Source organism: Pantherophis guttatus, chromosome 1, assembly GCF_059756535.1.
Source record: "Pantherophis guttatus breed Tessera chromosome 1, ASM5975653v1, whole genome shotgun sequence".
Lineage (NCBI taxonomy): Eukaryota > Metazoa > Chordata > Lepidosauria > Squamata > Colubridae > Pantherophis > Pantherophis guttatus.
In genome coordinates, this window is record NC_142063.1 from 195,837,911 (window position 1) to 195,857,560 (window position 19,650).

The window sequence follows — 19,650 nt, forward strand, 5'->3', positions numbered from 1 at the left end:
TCAGGTATATTTAAAAACATTCACATTCCTCAGTAGTTGAAATACTTTAAACAACATTTTAAATTACATCTGCTGTAAATTAAATACCGTAATTTGACTTTTGCCAGTTCCTGTAAAATGATTGAAATCATGATTTAAGTTCTAAAATAAAGCAAATTTGACGGATGTTACTAATGATCTGAGTCTCACAGATAACTACCTTTAACGAGCTAAGATATTTCCTTTGAAAGTTGCTACTGATCGTTAGTGTAACTAATATATTCACATCCAAATGTAGTTTCCTGTTGACAAATAATTATTTGATATTTAAGCAGTTTAAATACCTCTTTTTGTTAATATATTTATGTAGTGAAGAAATGTCCTCATCTGGTAATATTCTAATCTATTTGTATCTTGTTTCTGTCAATTTATACTTAAACATGCTTTGAAACAATACACTAAAAGTAATCCAAAAAAAAATAATGATCTGCTTAAGGCAGTATATGCATTTTACAGGCAATTTATTTTTGCCTGGTGGCACCTTTCCTACTCAACTCATCTTATTTGTGGTAAGGATTGTTATATAACCCCCTAATTTCGCAGCTAGGTTTGAGAAATCCTACCGTGTAGAAGAATCTTAAAGAATATATGTTGAATTTCCTTGACAGTTTGGACTTGCAAATACAGCAGTTAAAACAGAAGATCTATGAAGGTGATAGAGTTGAAAAGGGATATCCTGGAGCTGTAGAAGAGAGGCTGACTCATAGTAGTTCCCCTTCTAACATTTCAAAATCTCAAACTTTTATGCCATTGGTTGATGATAGGTAAGTATATCCAGTTTTCCACTTTAAACAGATTTGTAACTACATTTAATTCTAAAGTATTTTTAGATTATTAAAACACTATTTCTAGAAGGGTTATAAACACAATAATATGGCATGGCTGATTGGCTTTAAAAATTTGAGATGTTTCCCAAAGAAAATTTTGAACTGGATTTGAGCTGAAACATCTGAAATTGTGCCCAGGAACATATACAATTTTCTAATCGTCTTTTTTTTCCTTCAACAGTTAGGAAATGTGACTCTGCCTGCCTGGTAGCCCCGTAATGCTACACTGATTTTTCTCCTAATGCACTGATTTTTCTCCTTGATGACATTCATATAACAGGACAAACAACCTACTTGCATGCATTATTTGCTTGGGTTTAATGTTTTGGGTGACTCTGGCACCATCTTTATTTTTTATTCTAAGTAAAATCTCCTGGACAAATGCAACCAGACTGTCTCCCTTTTCTGTTGCCATTTGTTCTCCTTGCTTTCTTCCTTTCTCAAGATCCAGAGCTCTGCAAATAGTATTGATCTCTGTCCACCCAGTTTTCAACCCTATGGTCACCCAGAAATTTGCAACCTCAAAGTTACATTCAGCTTCCCCAGCGGGTCATAACCTATAGTTTGAGAACACTTGGTTTACTGCCATGTAATCAAGGGCATGTGAAATATCCCCTAATAAATAAAGAGCTAAACCGTTCCATCACTTGAGGTTGTTTTATAAAAATTATCCACACGTACTATATATCCTTTCCTCCTCTCTATCAAGTATAAGATAATGCTGTCTCTTTTTATAATAAATGAGTAAATCTCACAGTGGGAATCTATTCTGCCTGCAGTCTTGTTGCTGTTGAAAACAATGCAGTAGTAAATCCCCTTTTGAATTTTAATGGAGGATTGGTATTGAGGGCTCTCAATGTATGTGTTAACCTACTGGGGGAAATTGACTATTACCATGGGTTTGTTTTTGTTTTTTTTTTTGCTGAGTGCCATTAATAATTGTTGTAAACTTAATCTGTTTACAAGCTTAAACTGTTTTTGCTGTAGTTTTCGAGACATCATGGGTTTTATAGCCTATCGGAAGCAGGTAGTAATATATTAATACTATAAATCTGCTAGTTATTAAACTACAATCATCATGTCCTATCCCTAAACACCAGAAGCCATTGAGATCAATATCTGGTTTATGAAAATAAATAGTTCAATGATTCTTTGGTTCTGTATTCTACATTACCAGAATAGCAGTGTTCCAAAGGTCCTTTCCTAATGAATTGTTTCTTGTTAATCTGTGATGTTTAACATTTCTAGAATAAATACCTTTATTGAAGAAGAAGTTCAAAGACGCCTTCAAAATATTCAGTACAGCTCTGGAGAAAACAATATCAGTCACTTACAGTCTACAGAAAGCATAAGGGTAAGAAAATACAATTGTGGGCAATAACGTTTAAAATCACTTCCTTTGTTTTCTTCAGAGAATTGATGTCTTCTAACATAATGTAAGAAAGCAAAGTTACTCCTCATATATTGTCACAGTGGATGATGAACATAATGTAATCTTGATGATGACAATAACAGTAATGCTTCATACTATCAAAATCCATGTAATTTAGAAATATTAAGATCATTTCTTGATTTTTACTTAGTATACTGAAGATTAAACTTTGTGTGTGGTGTCTGTGTGTTTGTATGTGTCTTTGAACAGGGAACTTACCTATTCTCAATTTGGTCTTGAAAATCTATTTTAATATAGCTTATGCTACCTGATCTCTGAAAATCTAAAACAACATATATATGTATATATGCTGTGATAGTATACATGTATATATGCTATGATAGTTACGCTAACCTTCTCCCAAAAGTGTGAGGCTCCAAGACCATTATGTACATTGGCAGAAGAAAGAGATGTGAAAATTGAACCTTGCTTCTTGGATTTTACAATTTTCAATTGCTAGATTGCCTCTTTACAGCTTTCTTAGGTTTTGCACTGAACATACAGTAGTAATTGAAATGGTGTATCCAGGAATGATTGACCTGTGAGCTTTCTCTTCTAATATCAGCGAGGAAAAGCTTGAACATAAATAATATTAGCTAATATATAGCTAAATGTCAATACGTAGCAATAAATATACTGCTAAAACACTGGGCACAAATTGCATGAGACTGAGAAAATAGGAGCATGCATAGTCTGGAGTGCAGTACCAGTGGAGCGGTCTTGTTTACTAATGATTGTAAGATGGGGCCAGGGCTAATGGGATGAGTTTACCATCCTATTGCCAATCTGAATGTATGACCAGCATTCAGTTTTAATATTTAGAAGGTTATTACTCATTTTCCTGGATCTTTCCAATTCCATTAACCCACAACATGTACTAACTAGTTAATTGTTATTTTGAATAATATGCCCTCCCCCACATATCATTGCCAAGATTTATGGGTAACTTCCTCTAAATCGGACTGTGCTAAAGCAGACATATATTCACACATGCTTCTGATTTAGGACTATGTGTGATGTACTTGCAGTCCTGCATATCTCATTTGGTACACAGAGTTTTTCTGTTTTCTTTTTCACACGCTGAAGGTCAGGACTAGTAAACTGAAATATGTAATTGCCTTGGGATACATTTCCATCTTCCTTTTAAGCCAATAAAGCAGGGGTGTCAAACTTGCACCATCATGGTGGTGTCATGTGATGTTATCATGACTTTTTCCCCCTTTGCTAAACTGGGCGTGGGCATGGCCAGTGTGTGATGCAACTGACCCACGGGCCACAGGTTTGAGAGCCCTGCAATAAAGGAACTTTCTATGATGATGTCAGTTATTTAACTTATAAATATAATGGAATAATTATGTGTTGTTTTGTATTTTTGAGACCTACTAGGCATTTTATAAGTAAATACTGTTAGTCCCTGACTTACAACCACAGTTAGGAGCACTAAATAATGTAGTCGATAAATGAGTCATGTTTGTTAAGGAAATCTGATTTTCCCATTGACTTTGGTGTCCTTGTGGGAAGGTTGCAAATAGCAATCATGTGGCCCTAGGGTATTGCAAATATCATAAATGCGTGTTGGTTGCCAAGCACTCAAATTTGGAGTCCTTAACTGTTGGGATGCTCTGATGGTTGTAAGTGCGAAGATCAGTCCTAAGTTACTTTTTCCACCCTCATCATAACTTCAAATGATCATTTAACAAATAGTCATAAGTACTATCTGTATATGGCAGATCATATTGTAATTCAAATTATTAAATGTTAGAAATTGCAATTACTAGGTAGCTAGTATATTTTCTCCTGTTTAATTCTAGATATTTTAAGTCTACTTTATCATGCCCATTTTAGGTTAAAATTGCCTTTTATTGCTACTATACAAGCGAACTGAGCTATTTGTTATCTTCCTTTATGCAACTTTTTTAAAAATAGGACATTTTGCTTTTCAGGATAACGAGAAGTTTCATAATGGTGCTGTTCAACGCAAGTTGAAGTATGAGGTAAGTTATAGCTTGTCAGCTTGAAGAAGTGCTAATATTAAATTATGGCATGCTCTCTAATTAAATTTCTTAACATTTCACAGCATAATTATAATTCTGTATTCCAGCAAGATTAATGGCGGTGGGAAAAGCCTTAAAATTAAATCTTCTAATATGGTAAAGATTTGGGTAGTTGTGATTGTGGTAATAATATACTAACATTGACGCTGCAACAGTATCCCTTTCAAATGTTTTCAGATAGGAACTAAGTTTATTGCTAGTAATAACTAATTACAAACTGGCAATACTGCACAGAAAATTACCAAATTCCAATTATACCCATGGATTGAGAGAGGTCATTGTTCTAATCAAGAGATTAGAACCTGAAAGCAAGACATGTTCAGCAAGACAACAGATTTAGAACATAATGCAGAAATATTATGTGCAGTATTGTAGATGTTTTTCTGCTAGCAGCACATCTATTAAATGGAGGGGGGAATGATTTGCAATTTCTCACCTGCCTTCAAAATCTCCAGAGTGGAATGGAGCTCAGCATGCTACAGTGGGAAAGGACGAAGAAAAAGTCTCATGGTGCAAGCAAAAGTATATTCACACAATGCTGAATATAAGTCATCCTTACTTACAACAAAACATAATCAGTTTCTTGCCAATGAATTTCATGTGCCCTATTCCAAATGAAAATGGAGTAAATATTTACCAAAATATTTTCCTAATTATTTTTAAAAATTTGGAATTATAGGATACAGTCCTGATTCATAGGGTCAGTTGGAAGGCTGTTGCTGATTTAAGGGTGTTAAGTAATCCTACAGAAAAGAAATGGATACTGTTCTAAATGCAAGATGATGGAAAAGAAGAATCATGGCTTTGCTTTTTGAATCAGATCCTGTTCAACATAATTTGATTTTTGCTATTTAACACAAACATGCATAAAATGACAAAATCCACATCTAAAAATTTAAATTTGAGTAACTTTCCTATTAAATATACAAAAGCACTTTTTTTTTACAACAGAAAAGAGAGCCTTGGATGTCCTTTCATGGCTTTCTGACATTGTCTAATGATGACAGCAAATATAATCAGGCTGGAGAAGACACAAGGGCATCAAGAATCAGTAGACAGGACAAAGCCATAGGAACATTTAATCCTTTCTCAAGGACAATTCAGAATCTTGGCATGACTCAAGAAAATACAAATCAAGGGAAAGAAATAGAACAAGAGTATGTCAGATGGAGGTATCCTGATGGATGTGACTGGAATGAACCCAAAGACATTAAAAGCAGGAGAATGTGCTCTGACAGTTCCATAAAATCACTTTCTGACAGATCTGGAATGTTTGATTTATTAGGTAAAAAATCAACATTTTTTCATTCTGGAAACAAAAGTCTTCTCGGTAATCTTTGGGAACCTAAGAACACGGAAACAGAGTTTGATTCATTTAGTTACCACCACATGCCAGCTTCAGAGCCCATATTTTCTTCTGAAGTTCAGCCTGGTGCATCCCATTTTTGGTCTCTCCAACAGTATTGTAACATAATTTCTCAAATAAATCAGCCGATTTCAGACCGGACATTGCATGAAAAAGCAACAAATGAAATCAAAAGACAACTACCTGAATCACTTATTGGATCAAAGCAGAATTATGGGCTGAGACATCTATTTAACTTATTCTGCAATTCTTACCATGGTATCATTTGTCAAGAATTTAGAAATGGTTGGTTTTCTAAATGGATCAAAGGTCTAGTCAGTGTCTATCACAAAAATGAGAAATGCACACAACTGGCATCATTTTTCAAAAACTTTCCAGTTATTAAAGACGTACAACTAAATCTGAGTTTAGGTTTGAAGGTAAATAGTGCAAGTCTTGGCCCAGGAAGGCCTTTAGGAAAAGAAAGTAACACAAATTACTTATCATCACAAATCTCAATTGATATGCATACAGTAAATCATGCTATAGAATCTAGTAACCTTCGCAGGAATGATACATTGATTAGTAGCCTGGTTCTTAGACAAAAATTTGTGGACTTTTCAGAGGATCTTCTGGAATTGCAAGAATATTCTTTGGAAGAACTGCTACAATACTTGACCTCTGCCTTGCCAGAAATTTGTGCCAAGACAAACAAATTAAAAGGAATATACTGGATTGCAGTGGGAAACTATAAAAAATCTGGACCAGAGCCTGCTTGCTTGCTTTTATATGATTCTATTTTATATGCCATTATTCCATCAACCAATCAGTTAGAAAGCAGTCAGAACTCTTTGGATATTTTTCATGTTTTCTCAATCAATACTTTAAAAGATATCCAAATTGGTTATGCTGGACAAAGCATTATGCTTTTGGGTCCTCATGTAGAAAATGTAATGAAACTATTCACCTTTAACAAATACTTTACACAAAGAATATGCCATGATATACTTAGCACTATGATATCTCCATTAGATCGTGCTTGCTTGAATCACCCACTCTTAAATGATGATCTGTTAAAACTTTCTGTTGATTGGACTTCAGCAGTCACCAACTTAATTTTGGAAAATAGTGTGTGCCTGTCGTGCAATTTTGAGAGTGACTTAGCTGACCTGCTTTATTTACTCCATGAAAACATGGACATCAACAAACCTTTTTTAGGTGACATTCAGGTACTGCTCTATACAACAGTGAAATTAGCAGGTGATATCAGATCCCTGGTCCTTACTAATACTCATATTGGTCTTATAAAGGAAAACAGTGCCTTCTGCCTAATATCTAGAGTGCTGCATTCTACGGACAATCAGTCACAGTGTGCCAAAATTCAGTTGCACTCTTTAAGTGAACTCATATGTGTGATTGTCCCGGAGAAAGAGAATCTAAGAAAAATCGAGTTGGCATTTTCAAAAGCAAGTAAGATTGGTTCAGCCAGTAGTTTACTGGGTGCTTCTCAAGGAGAAAAAAATATCCAGTTGGAATCTGTTTCATCCTTTTGTCACAACCAACCTAGCAATCAACCTGATATCTGGAGACTAATTTTCAGTTCAGATGAAGATGCTGTTAGACTAATGTTGCATTTGACAGGAAAGTTAAGTTTAAGTCCTCTTTAGAGTTCAAATACAACCTAGTCTTCAGGGGAGGGAAAAATATGCATAAAACAAGTATGTTTCTGTTTTGCCTTAATGACTCTTGGTGAAAAACTGTACCAGCATTTCAATTTTTTGTAATTAGGTTTATTTTTAATAATTATAAATAGTTTATAATATCTTAAATGTTTCTTATCACAATTGCTAAATACCAGATTCATGCATCGATACATGCTTTTTAGGTTAATTAAGAAACACATTTCTTTTCTATACCTGTCAGAGTTCCTTGGAACCCTTTTTGCTTGTTGTGTGACAAAAAGTTGACTAGAATTCTCTAGCTAAAAATATAGGAACTAAATTTAGACTCACTTCCTTATTGCATATATCTTAGACAATTTGCATTTAGAACACTTCCATTCAGACATGAATTTAAGGTTGAGTTATGATGACAATCAGTTGTGGTACATGTCCATACATCTGCAATAGGGAGATCGGTCTTCAACTAGCAATAAATAAATGGCTTAGTCATGGATCCAGATGAATATGTTCTCTGTCCTTGGCCAAAAAACACTTAGCTTAAAGACAGCTGCTTGTCTTTGAATATAATCTACCATTTCTCCTTTTCACAACATTTATTGCCCTGTTTTCTTTTACTAATAAATCATTGCCTGTTCTGATTACTTGAATTATTTTTTCTATGCTTTACAAGTTATTTGAAACTAACAATGTATAGTTTGTTTTTCATATATAAAGGCTGAATTCTGAATATATGCTGCAAATTAAGACTACTTAGCCAATTTTTCTCTTGTTATGTGTGAATTACTGTGAATTCAGTAATTCAGTCTGTTTAGAGACTGCCTTAATAATTAATTATTTCACTGAATAGTAGTATATTTTAAGATTTAAAAAACATGTAAAAGTATATAGATAGATGGGTCTTGACAGAAAAATATAGTTAGCTTTTAAGTCTATAGAGAGGGAGAGCGATACACTTTCTCTCTTTGAAATTTCTTCTTAACAAAATTCTCTATGGTTATCTTATTAAATTTGCTCTTAAGCAATCCTATTATAGTGTACATAAAAGTTGTAATATTTGTAATGGCCTTTAAAAATGGAATTACTAAGTTGAAGTTATAGTGGGAATTTATTGTTATAGTAGGGTTCAAAATTCTTGAGGAACAGGGGGACATTTTGGCTTTGTTTAAATACAAAGGGGGAATATAAAACAGCATGTAGAGGAAATAGAGCCCAGGATACTAAAGATTGCCTATGTTTAGATATTGCTTCAAGAATGCAACCTGACATTCTGCTGGCTTTCCACTTTTGTAATAATGCAGCAAGACTATTTACAGCACAGCCTTTGCTTCCAATTCTCAACCTTCTTCTTAATCTTCTATCTTCATTAAGTAAAAGAAATTAATACACACTTAGTGCAACTGACCTAGATCCATAGGTCAAAGATACTAACAACTCCAGGCCCCATCTATTAAAAGCTGTCATGGGACTGAGGAACTGTGCTTTCTCTGTCATGGTCCCTACCTTTTGGAACAGCAATCCCATCCAGAGGTACAGATGGAAACCTCTCTCCTGGGATTCAGGAAAGCCTTTAAGATAGGTCTACGGTTAATTTGTTTATAAGCCTCCTGTTGTGGCTGTTTGTTATTGTCATGGTTGTGTTAGTCTGGTCTCTTTGTGATATTTTATGGTTTTAACTATTTTATTGTTATTTTGGATTTTTATAAGCTGCCTAAAGACTCCAGGAGTAGACAGTCATTTAATCCTATTAACTGATGTCTGAAAGTGCTTGTCAAAACGTGGTCTGTTTACAGGTGGTTTGTACAGATCTATCTTGTGCTACACAACAGTCTCCCCATTGTTCACTGGTGAGAACCTATGCAGAGACTCAATCCCTCTTCCCTGTTAGCTAACTTCCAACAGTTAGCTATCCTTAGGCCACTCTCTAATTTAGACTTTACTCTACCCATTCATCAAAAGGATGCTAACCAAAGCTCACTTTCAAACCCATATCTCATATCTCTCTATATATAATGTCTCCCCACATTCACCATCAGCCAATTTGTGAAATCAGATTCCTGGTGAAAACTGATTAATTGCAGCATATAAGCATCAATACTTGTAGCAATCCAATTCAGAACACTGGCAGTAGTGAACAGGTCTTAAGTTCAGTTACTAACCATGAGTTTACACATGCCAAATGGAACTGTGGAACTATGATTTAATAAAACCAAGCTCCAAAATACGTGCAAATAAGTAATGCAAAATTCTATTTAAATAAAATGGAATTTTATTTAACTGGAGATCCATGCATCCCTAATCCATTAATGTTCAGAAATTTCTCTTCAAGAAGGTTCTTGCCAGTGTGTTTGTGCTAAGAATTGATGTTACTATGTCATAGTATACATAAAATAATTCAAGTAGTAAAAAATACTTAATCTGGGTCTAGTGGAAAAAATATAAGGGTTTTAAAAATGAAAGGGATGGGAAGGTATACACAAATGCAATAATTATCTTATTCTCTGAGAAACATGAACTCCTTTGTTCTTAAAGAGAAAAATGTAGGGAAATTGTGTTTAATTGGACTGTGATATAACAATTAATTCCCAAACACCTTCTAGGAGAGCCATGTTTTTATCTGTTCTGGAAGGCTGTGAGGAGGGAACTAAATAAATTTTGGCAAGGAAGCTGTTCAAAGGAGGCTATAATTGAAATTATAACCTGCCATTGGAATACATTATTCCTCCTGGTAACTGGGGATTCTCAGCAGACTTCCCTGATTATGTAGGTAGGATGGCTGAAACTATTGGGAAAAAAAAGTGGTCTCCAGAATGCCCAGAGCCAATAGAACTTTTTAGGAAACAACCAACTTCTTGAATTATACTTGGAAATGTAATGGTCACCAGTGCAGTTTGTGCAACAGAGGTATGTGGCAGTGCCTTGACTGACCACTGAGTATGTGTATTGCTGCATGCTGGACTTGCTTAAGTTTCTGGGTAATCTTCAAAGGCTGTATAATGAATCGCAAGAGATTATGAGGGCATAAACAACCATCTTCAATCCATCCTGTTCGAGTAACTTCCATTTTATTACTGATATGAAAGACCAATTCCAGCATGGTTCATGAGGGCAAGTTTACATGAAGGCAAAACCTGGCATTCGATTTACCTAAGAAAAAAGATACGTGATAGATATGGTAAATTAAAGGCTCCTTCTAGGACAGTTCCCCAAAGGCAATCATTTCAGTACCACTAAATTAGTATTATCTAAGCCATTCAACTAATTAAACTTATTGTGGAAAATTTAGGTTTATCAATGAACAATAATATATCATGTGCAGAAAGAGCTATGTATGCCAAGAGCTATTTAGTTTAAAGTAGGGATCCCCAAACTCTTCAGCTCATCAACCCCATCATGAAGTTTTAGATTGTTCATCAACCCCCAAACAAGAAAAGCACAATATCTGTAATACATATTGTAACTACACTTATATTACATTTTAAAGAAAAGATGAAGATTTATTTTAAAATCCAAGCAAGAATAACCAATGTAAAAAAGTGTAATCTCTTTTAATAAGTATTTATATCAATTAAACTAGCCTTTTACATTTAGGCAATCAATGTTAAACTGAACTGAATACTAATTTTATATGAATGTTGCCTAAAATTGGATCAAGAATTTGATTAAAATACCTACCAATTATCAAAACATTGGAAGATAATCAAGAGAAGATGGCTTAGACAATTATAAAATGCAGCAATAATATCTAAATTAGGAACATAAGTATTAGCTGGAGGGAATTATTTTTTTTTTGAACACTTAATTACCATAATGATAATGGCCTTTTACATCTGTTATAATTTTCAACATAAAGTACCTTTATTAAAAGGGCCATACTTTCTTTCTTTCCTTCTTTTTTTTTTTTTTTTTTTTTTTTTTTTGGTAAAACTACTAATATAAACTTAGCCCATCCAATCTTTCTGCTACCTAACCTTTATCATCAATAGTTATATGTCTCTTGGAAAGATGCAAGAGCCTTGAGTCTTGTGACTTGAACAAAGATTTGTTTTCCTTTGTCAGGGGTTTCCAGACTATTCATATTATTCAAAGACAGAATCCAAAGAAATATTTATGCAAACAAAAAGATTGTTAAAAAGAAATATTAACACAGAGAAAATTGAAAACCCAACCAAAACATACTGTGTAATTTTTGAAATCTTGGAAGTTCACAGTGATGATAGGCCTTTCACACATCAGCTTTTGATCAGAAAAATAGAAAATGAGTTATAACATGTACAAAATTAGCATATTAATTAAAATGGAACAGGGGACAAATAAGTATAGGTTCAGAATAATTAATTTTGTCCACAGCCGTTGTCATTCTTTCAGGATACTTTAAATCATTTCATTCATGTTTGTTTGAAAGAAGTCTTACCAAATTAATGCAGTTTCCTCCAAGATACAGAGAGCCTTAATGTATGTTATAAAATAATTCCAGTGAATGTACATCTATCCATGTATGAACCTGCCCTTTCTTTGATAGCCACCTGGCTTTTCCCACCTTTTTGAAATTAGATGGCTAGCACTGTTGCCCTCTGTTGAGGGAATTCAGCTGGTGTTAATTCTTTTCTCTCCTTCCTTTAGTCACTAAGATTTTTCTACTACTCCTCCCCCAGGTGTTTGAAGTTTTAAAATCTGTTATGATGTAAAACTGATTTTCTTTTAAATAGTAATATAAGATTTACATTATTTTATATTCACATTTTTAGTGTTTTGTATTTCTGTAAATTAAACAAATCTAAAATTAAAAATTATATTTTGTTAGTGCATTCTACAACTTAAATTATGTCGCTTGCTGAATGTGTACTCCTAAACCAAATGTTAACTTAGAACCAACCACAATTCGTGACAAATGTTTATTCAGACTAAAGTTGATGTTGCAAGTAATAGAACAATGCAATTTTTTATTCCCTGTAATAACACATTTTCAAGGCTGTCTTTTTAGGATCTGATGTGATTACAAGAGTCACTTTTACAATAAATTTTCTCCTTGTTTAAAGCTGGTGGAATTGTTCTAGAGCTATAAACATTTCAGTGACATCTAATTTTGGTAAACTGTCAGTGATGGCTACTGCTCTAGACAATAAATACAGAAAATGACTATATAATTTTTTTGGTTTTGATCTTGCCCCTGGATTTCAAACATAAGCTTTTGCAATAAATGTTTAATGGGAAGCTTGTCTCTGTATTCTTTTGTATTCATGAACAATTTGGGTAAACTGTATAATATCTGAAAAAAATATAAAGATTCCATTCATCAGATCCTCTGGTTCACGATTAGATTCAAAGTTAGGAATATATGGAGCTTGATCTGCAGAGGCTGTATGATTTTTGTTGTTTGCTATATGATGAAATATTATCAGAATGTTATTAAGTTACAAGATAACAAAGTGCTTTTTTTAAGGAATAAAATGTTCGCAAAATTTCCAGATTACTAAAAGTGTTGCTTGATATCTATTACATACTAAAATTTCTTTCTATTCATAAAAAACTTGTTTCTGATCTTAAAAACTTTTGATTGTAAATTGTACCCATAGCTATTCTACACAAGGAAGTTCCTCTTTTATCTATAGCACAGTAGTGGCCAAAATTGTAGAAATCTTTTGGAAAAAGTATATTTTTGAGGTTTGATGGCTAATAACATCACCTTTTTTTGGAGTTTAAGATAATCATATTCCACTGCTGGAATGGACTGGGAATAGCCCAAATCTTAACCCAATTGAAAATCTATGGAGCCGACTAAAGAAACTTGTTAGTCAGAAGTTGCTGAGCACATTGTAAGCTGCCCTGAGTCTTCGGAGAAGGGCGGCATATAAATCAAATTAAAAAAAAAAAAAAGAAGTGACCCAGCAATAAAACCTAGTTAATAGAAGCAATCATTCAACCTTGGTTTCACATTATAACAGCTGCAGAACTAAAAGACTTGGTTCACTCCATGGGAAAACGTTGTAAGGCCGTAATTCATGCTAAAGGTTACCCAACTATTAACTGACATGGTGATAATTTTTGTATATCTCATTTTTTCCACATGTTTCACATCTCTTCTTTATACTGTAACTGCTATTCTAATAGCAAATCCTTCATAAAGTTATTGCATTACATTCTTGATTAAGTTATCTTTCCATTGATATATAATTTTATGATACTACTCCAAAAAAAGTGGTGTGATTAGCTAGTTTTAGATAATATACTTTTCCCAAAAGGTTTCCAAAATTTTGGCCACTACTGTAGTTGAGGTCCAGTAGAGTTCACGTTATCCAGTTTTCTCCAGTTCTTCCTTTTCTCCCATCTCCTTCTGTTTTCAGAAGGTTGCCCAATCTCCAGAACAGAAAGAAGAACTTTGTCTTCTTCTACTGGTGGGGTTATACTATTAATGCAATTTCTGCTGTGCAAAGTGTGGATACAAGCCTTTTACTTCTACTGAAGTTACATAAAGCATAACGACACATTTTGCAGTGGTATTCTTCAGTAGCTATTCTATATTTGAAAGTAATGTTGACCATTCATGAGAGAACTATTCTTTACTATCGCATAAATCCTTAATTATCTAACTAAACCTTATTTTTTTCTATTAAATAACATTCTGGTTTCAAGCAATGCTATTTATGAAATGATGCAGTATTTAATTTCCTTTTAATATTCATTTGATAGCGCATGTTCTGTCGCCCTGTTAAAACAAAACCAGATGACGTAAAGAATCCAGTTAAAATTAGCATCCCACGTTATGTCCTTTGTGGGCAGGGAAAGGATGAGCATTATGAATATGAAATCAAGGTAAGATATTTAAATATTTTTATTTTTGTTGGCATGCATTATTTGTCTACATATGGAATATTTGCATGTTTTATATCTTCTTATGGAAAAGGCTCAGTTTGGAAAACGAAGAGTGAGCTAGATTGTAACACATAATCGTCCTTTACTTTCTCTCTTTGCTCAGAGGGAGGGAGCATGACTATCAAGGAGTCATAACAGCAATCATAAACTGTGGGTCAGGACCCCTTCTGTTAGGAGATTTTGAGTTGTTTCTAGCATCCTATTGGAAAGCATTTCTACAAGACGTGGCACCAGTGTGGCCCAGCCAAATGTCATCTGCACACCTCAGAACACTGATTAGGACAGGTATGGAGGGAATGTTTTAAATAGTTGAAGTGGGAGACTAAAGAAGATACAAATATATAAACTTGACTAGTATAAGTAGAACTTCTAAGAAGTATTCTAAATATACTATGCTAAGTATTAAGAATACTAAGTATATTGTAGAAAGGTAACAGCGTTCCCTGCATCTTGGTATATAGTCATACTGACCACGGAAGTTTCTTCGGACATCACTGGCTCCCTCGCCTAACAAACGGAGATGAGCATTGCCCCCCAGAGTTGGACATGACTGGGCAGGGGAAACCTTTACCTTTACCTATAGTATAGAAGTTTGGTTTAATCCTAAAAATCTTGATAAACTGGGATAGTCTTTGACTTTATATTCTCCACTGTTTTACTCCACTGGGCTTATTGTATCATACCAGCTCTCTTGAAGTGATATCCAAAGTTGAGGAAGGATAGGATGGGATGGGATGGGATGGGATGATATAAAATAACCATTATTGTTACTTTTTTCTGTGAACACATTGGCACACATTAAAAAATGAAATTTTGATACCTGCTCTCAAAAGAAGATATATTTTTCCCAGAGGTGAAAATAAAAAGGAGATGAGACTGATGATAGCAGCTTTGTAGCCTCTCATTGCATCCTAAACCTTTACTGCATGCTTCATGACATCACACATGTTGCTAGAAGGCGCAATTCCTTCTTTCTTCATTGATAATCCTGTTGATAATGCTGTTCACTTGCAAATACTTATTTGTTTAATCAGTTAATGCTGATGCATATGCTTTCCATTGTATGATCTAATACAGTAGTATTCCTATTCCATTTTGATTGCATAACTTATCCAGATAATTGGCACTCCACCTCCTGGTTGAGGTAATGTCAAGTGATAAAAAGTCACAAAAATAGCTCTCCTTACAACAAATGTGCCCATAATTATAGAATTACCTCATGGGAAAATGACTTCCATGCTAATGCAATTACATATTCAGTCTCTCCTAGCAAACTGAAAATATTGGTTTATTTTGCTCCAAGTCAAATTTTGGTGTGTGAGTAATCATGCTTAGTCAGGGAAAATTATCTATTATGAGAAGCCTTGTAATATAAACCTTTATGTTCCTTTTCTGTTAATTATATTGTTTACTTTTACAAAACAGATATCAGTCCTAGATGAGACATGGGCTATATTCAGGAGATATAGCCGCTTTAGGGAAATGCATCAGACATTAAAATTGAAATTTCCAGAGGTAAGTTACTAATTAATTTTAATATGTAAATATATGATTGTTTCCTTTTGGTTTATACCAATGGCAAATACTGGTGAATTTTCCTATTTAGTTTCTAAGAAACTATTACATTTGTGGCAGAAATTGTTGTGTACATTGGGGGGGGGGGTTTGGCAGTTTTTATTTTATGTTGATACTTACTTGGAAGACATTTTAAAAGAGATTGCTATGCTGTGTTTTGTGAGAAAAAAAATCACCTCTTAGTTCCAAGATTTTCAGTCTTTATACGTTTCTTTGAAATTGTCAAACTTTTTTTTACAAACTGTTTTTATGGGACCTTCAGAGATCTTTTTGGAAAGTGATGAAATTAAATATGCTGTTTCACATTCATGGAAGTGAATTAAAGCCAGCAGAGTTTTCTGCTCCACTAAGTGGACACTTCTATATGTTGAAAAAAGGAGAGGCAATATTTTTCCTTTTCATTTGTTTCATTTCATCAACACCTCCACTAATTTTGTTCCCAGCAATTTGGAGCCAAAGTCCTGATGCTCAAAAGACAGGAGAAATGGGCAGAATTTACCTTTCCACATCCCTGTGAAAATCCAAGGCACAGAGTTTTGTTCTGCACAGTTATGAATTGAAATCATTGCTTCTCTCTTGTTGTTATTCCATTTCTATATTTTATTGTCTTTCATCCTAAAAGTCTCCACGTATAATTTTATGGGATTCTGAATATGCAAATACAGTTACTTCTTCAATTTATGACAGTTATAAACCAATTCTTTTTTGAAGGACCATCGTTTATCTTCCGTTCTATTCACACAGGTGCTTTATGAGATACATTAGGCCCAGAGCTAATGATCAGCTCACTTTTCAGATATGAGTACAGGAGCGGTGGAAAGAACATATCACCCCAGTCCAAAAGTAATTCTGTAATCATTACATTATATTAATAAATATAATTAAATTACATCCTTAATTGCAGGTCCTAAGGAAGAATATGTGTCCCATGATGCAATCTAGCCAGGGTATATTGTTATTTTCACATAGATTCTCTTTCCTATTCATCAGCATTACCCAAACATAGATGGATAATATTTATATATATATATTGAGGATAACAATTTATCCACCTAAACACTGCCATATCTTATTTTTGTCATTTATTGTGCATAATGTGCAAGTCAACTCTGTGTAAGTAGCAATATCTATTATCCTGAGCCATCTGAAGTTAAAACAGCACACTTTTTCTTCATTAAAGTTAGGAAGGAAGGAAGGAAGGAAGGAAGGAAGGAAGGAAGGAAGGAAGGAAGGAAGGAAGGAAGGAAGGAAGGAAGGAAGGAAGGAAGGAAGGATTTAAAGAAATGGCTTTTGATTTTCTTTACAAATATAAGCAGATTTATTTAGCATTTCTCCACCCTCTTTGATATTACATTGCATAAATCACTTCTTCCCATATCACAATGCTTATCTTCAATGTTTCAAATTCAAAATCTATTAACATTTCTGTCTAGTATCAGCAGAAATATTTATTTTTCCTAGAACTTTCCTAAAACGTATTTCTTAACCCTGATCAAACAGGTCAGCTTTATATTCCTTTCTTTGACTCCTAATATTCTCAATCTTTGCTTCATTAAGATGCTGTCGTAAGATTTGATCTCCATCAAAATTTTCTTTCTCCCATCTCAGGAGTATTTTTACGGCTTTAACAGGTTTCTTTTGTAAATCCAGTAATGAATCATTACCAGGTCATTTTTCATCTCTTGGCTTATACTTTGTATTTCCACTTTAATTTCATCTCTGTCTTATAGTGCACAACTTCTATTTCATTTTCAGTATTTCTGCCTAGGTTGTTTTTTCTCTTCAATTCTGTCAATCAGTGAATTCTTTCAAATTATTCTCCATTACATCTTTCATTTCTTTTTAAAGATCTCTTTTAATTTGTGCATTTCTCAGAGCAAATATTGTTGCTGTCATTGTCTCTACAAGCTTCTTTCCCATTGCTTCAAAAATCCTTTGAAATGTCATTTTTGCAAGTGTCACTACTGGTCATCAAATTCAAAAAATAAGAAAGAGGTTTTTCTTTCCTTATTTGCAAGATCCGTCTTGGTTTCTCAGGAATTGCATATCATTAATTCCAACTAAACATTATATGTTGGATTGTGAATGTTTCCTGAATGCTTCAGAAGAAATATATCAGAGCTTGCATGAACACAGCACTTCTCTGCTGTTCATAAAAGCAGCAGCATCCTTTCTCAAATGAACATTAGAAAAGTGCTGTCCTTATATGTACAGATAATCCTTGCTTAGCAATCAAAATTCAGACTGGCAACTTGGGCTGTAAGGAGAAAATCATATGACTGCCACTAGGCTCACAATGGCTTTGTAATGGCTTTCAGTCATTAAGCAAAGTGACATGGTTATTAAGTGAAAAATCACTTGATTGTGACTTACAATTTTACTTCCATATTGTACAGTATTAACTCTGCAAGCAAAATGCATGCTGGTTGCAAACCACCTGAATGGTGATCACATCACTGTGAGATTCTGCAGTGGTAAATGCAAGGATTGGTTTTCAAAAGTTATTTTTAGCATTGTACCTTTAGCACCTCGACTGTAAACCGAGGTTGTCCTCCACTTACGCCACAGTTGAGCCCAAAATTTCTGTTGCTAAATGAGACATTTATCAAGAGAGTTTTGCCCTGTTTTACAACAGTCGTTAAATTAACTGAATCACTGCAGTTCTTAAGTTAGTAACATAGTTTTTAAGTGAATCTGGCTTTCCCCATTGACTTTGTTTGTCAGAAGGTCACAAAAGGTATCACATGACCCCAGGACACTGCAACTGTCATAAATATGAGTCAGTTGCCAAATGTCTGAATTTTGATCACATGATCATGAGGATGCTGCAACGATCATAAACTGAAAAATGGTCATAAGTCACTTTTTTCAATCCTGTTGTAACTTTGAATGGTCACTAAACAAACGAGGACTACCTGTAATAACTACTAACAATTGTTCCCTGAAGCAATCAGTAAGCAAGGACTACCTTTAATCCAAAGCATTTCTTCCTCATCATGTTTGAAGCATATGCATCTCTCTGAAGTGCAGACTAAGCTTCTTTTTGAGGTATTTCAGGAAGCCTGTCAACAACAATTATGAAGAAGTCACCCAATAGATTGACCTGCTTAGTTGTAAAAACAAACTATTGCTGTAAAGAATGTATGGCTAACCTGTTGAATTGGAACTCCATCAGCTTTTAGAATTGGTCATACATTACTCTTCTCTGATATAAACCAATTATCAGGTTTGAAAGAATAAATTATACCAATTGTTAATATTGTATAATATTCTGTGAAAGTTTAGATTCTGTATATAAAGGCATATTGTTTAACCTGATTAGCAAAAAATGCAAGCTGACCTGAGCTGATAGTGTTTTAATCCTTTAGTGCCAGTCTTTATATCACATAGTTGCACTACTACCATATGCTTCAATAAAGATTCTCATTTGATGTTCTAATACAGCCTCTTGGAATGGGGTTGTGAGACAATCCAAATTCTGAAAAATTACAGCATTTATTTTAGCAAGGCTGTGTTTCACATTTAACCTTACTAATTTTAATTTAAAGTTACACACGGTGTCTCTGCACCCCATTTTTAGAAGAATATACATTTATTTTTGGAGTGGGTAAAATCCTAACACTTTGAAAAAATGAACTGCTGTCCCCTTATAATCTAATTCTATTCATTTTTGCAATATACAGTATAATTTTGTTGAATCATGCACATAAATAAGATAAATGAATTGAAATGGATACCAAATTAATGCATTTAATCCAAATAGGGACATCCTAATATGATTGTACTTGAGATATCATAGGTATAGGCACTAATCACTGAATACACT

The 19,650-nt window shown here is 34.0% G+C and overlaps 2 protein-coding genes across 3 annotated transcripts in view; both read left to right on the forward strand.

The window, feature by feature from the left end:
* The window catches only part of KIF16B (kinesin family member 16B), a 134,848-nt gene that overhangs the window by 79,642 nt on the left and 35,556 nt on the right, over window positions 1–19,650 (forward strand). For both annotated transcript variants that reach the window (XM_034432403.3, XM_034432404.3), the window contains 5 exons: window positions 648–803; window positions 2,115–2,220; window positions 4,242–4,292; window positions 14,067–14,189; window positions 15,675–15,764. In XM_034432403.3, the coding sequence (XP_034288294.2) occupies window positions 648–803; window positions 2,115–2,220; window positions 4,242–4,292; window positions 14,067–14,189; window positions 15,675–15,764 (526 nt within the window). The remainder of the gene's footprint in view (window positions 1–647; window positions 804–2,114; window positions 2,221–4,241; window positions 4,293–14,066; window positions 14,190–15,674; window positions 15,765–19,650) is intronic.
* On the forward strand, window positions 5,057–9,393 carry LOC148116715 (uncharacterized). The gene has a single exon (XM_087882281.1). The coding sequence runs from the start codon at window positions 5,319–5,321 to the stop codon at window positions 7,362–7,364; it is 2,046 nt and encodes a 681-aa protein (XP_087738407.1). The 5' UTR covers window positions 5,057–5,318; the 3' UTR covers window positions 7,365–9,393.

What these genes read in the sequence shown, in the direction of transcription:
- LOC148116715 (XM_087882281.1), top strand. Translation starts at nt 5,319, where the DNA reads ATGTCCTTTCATGGCTTTCTGACATTGTCTAATGATGACAGCAAATAT.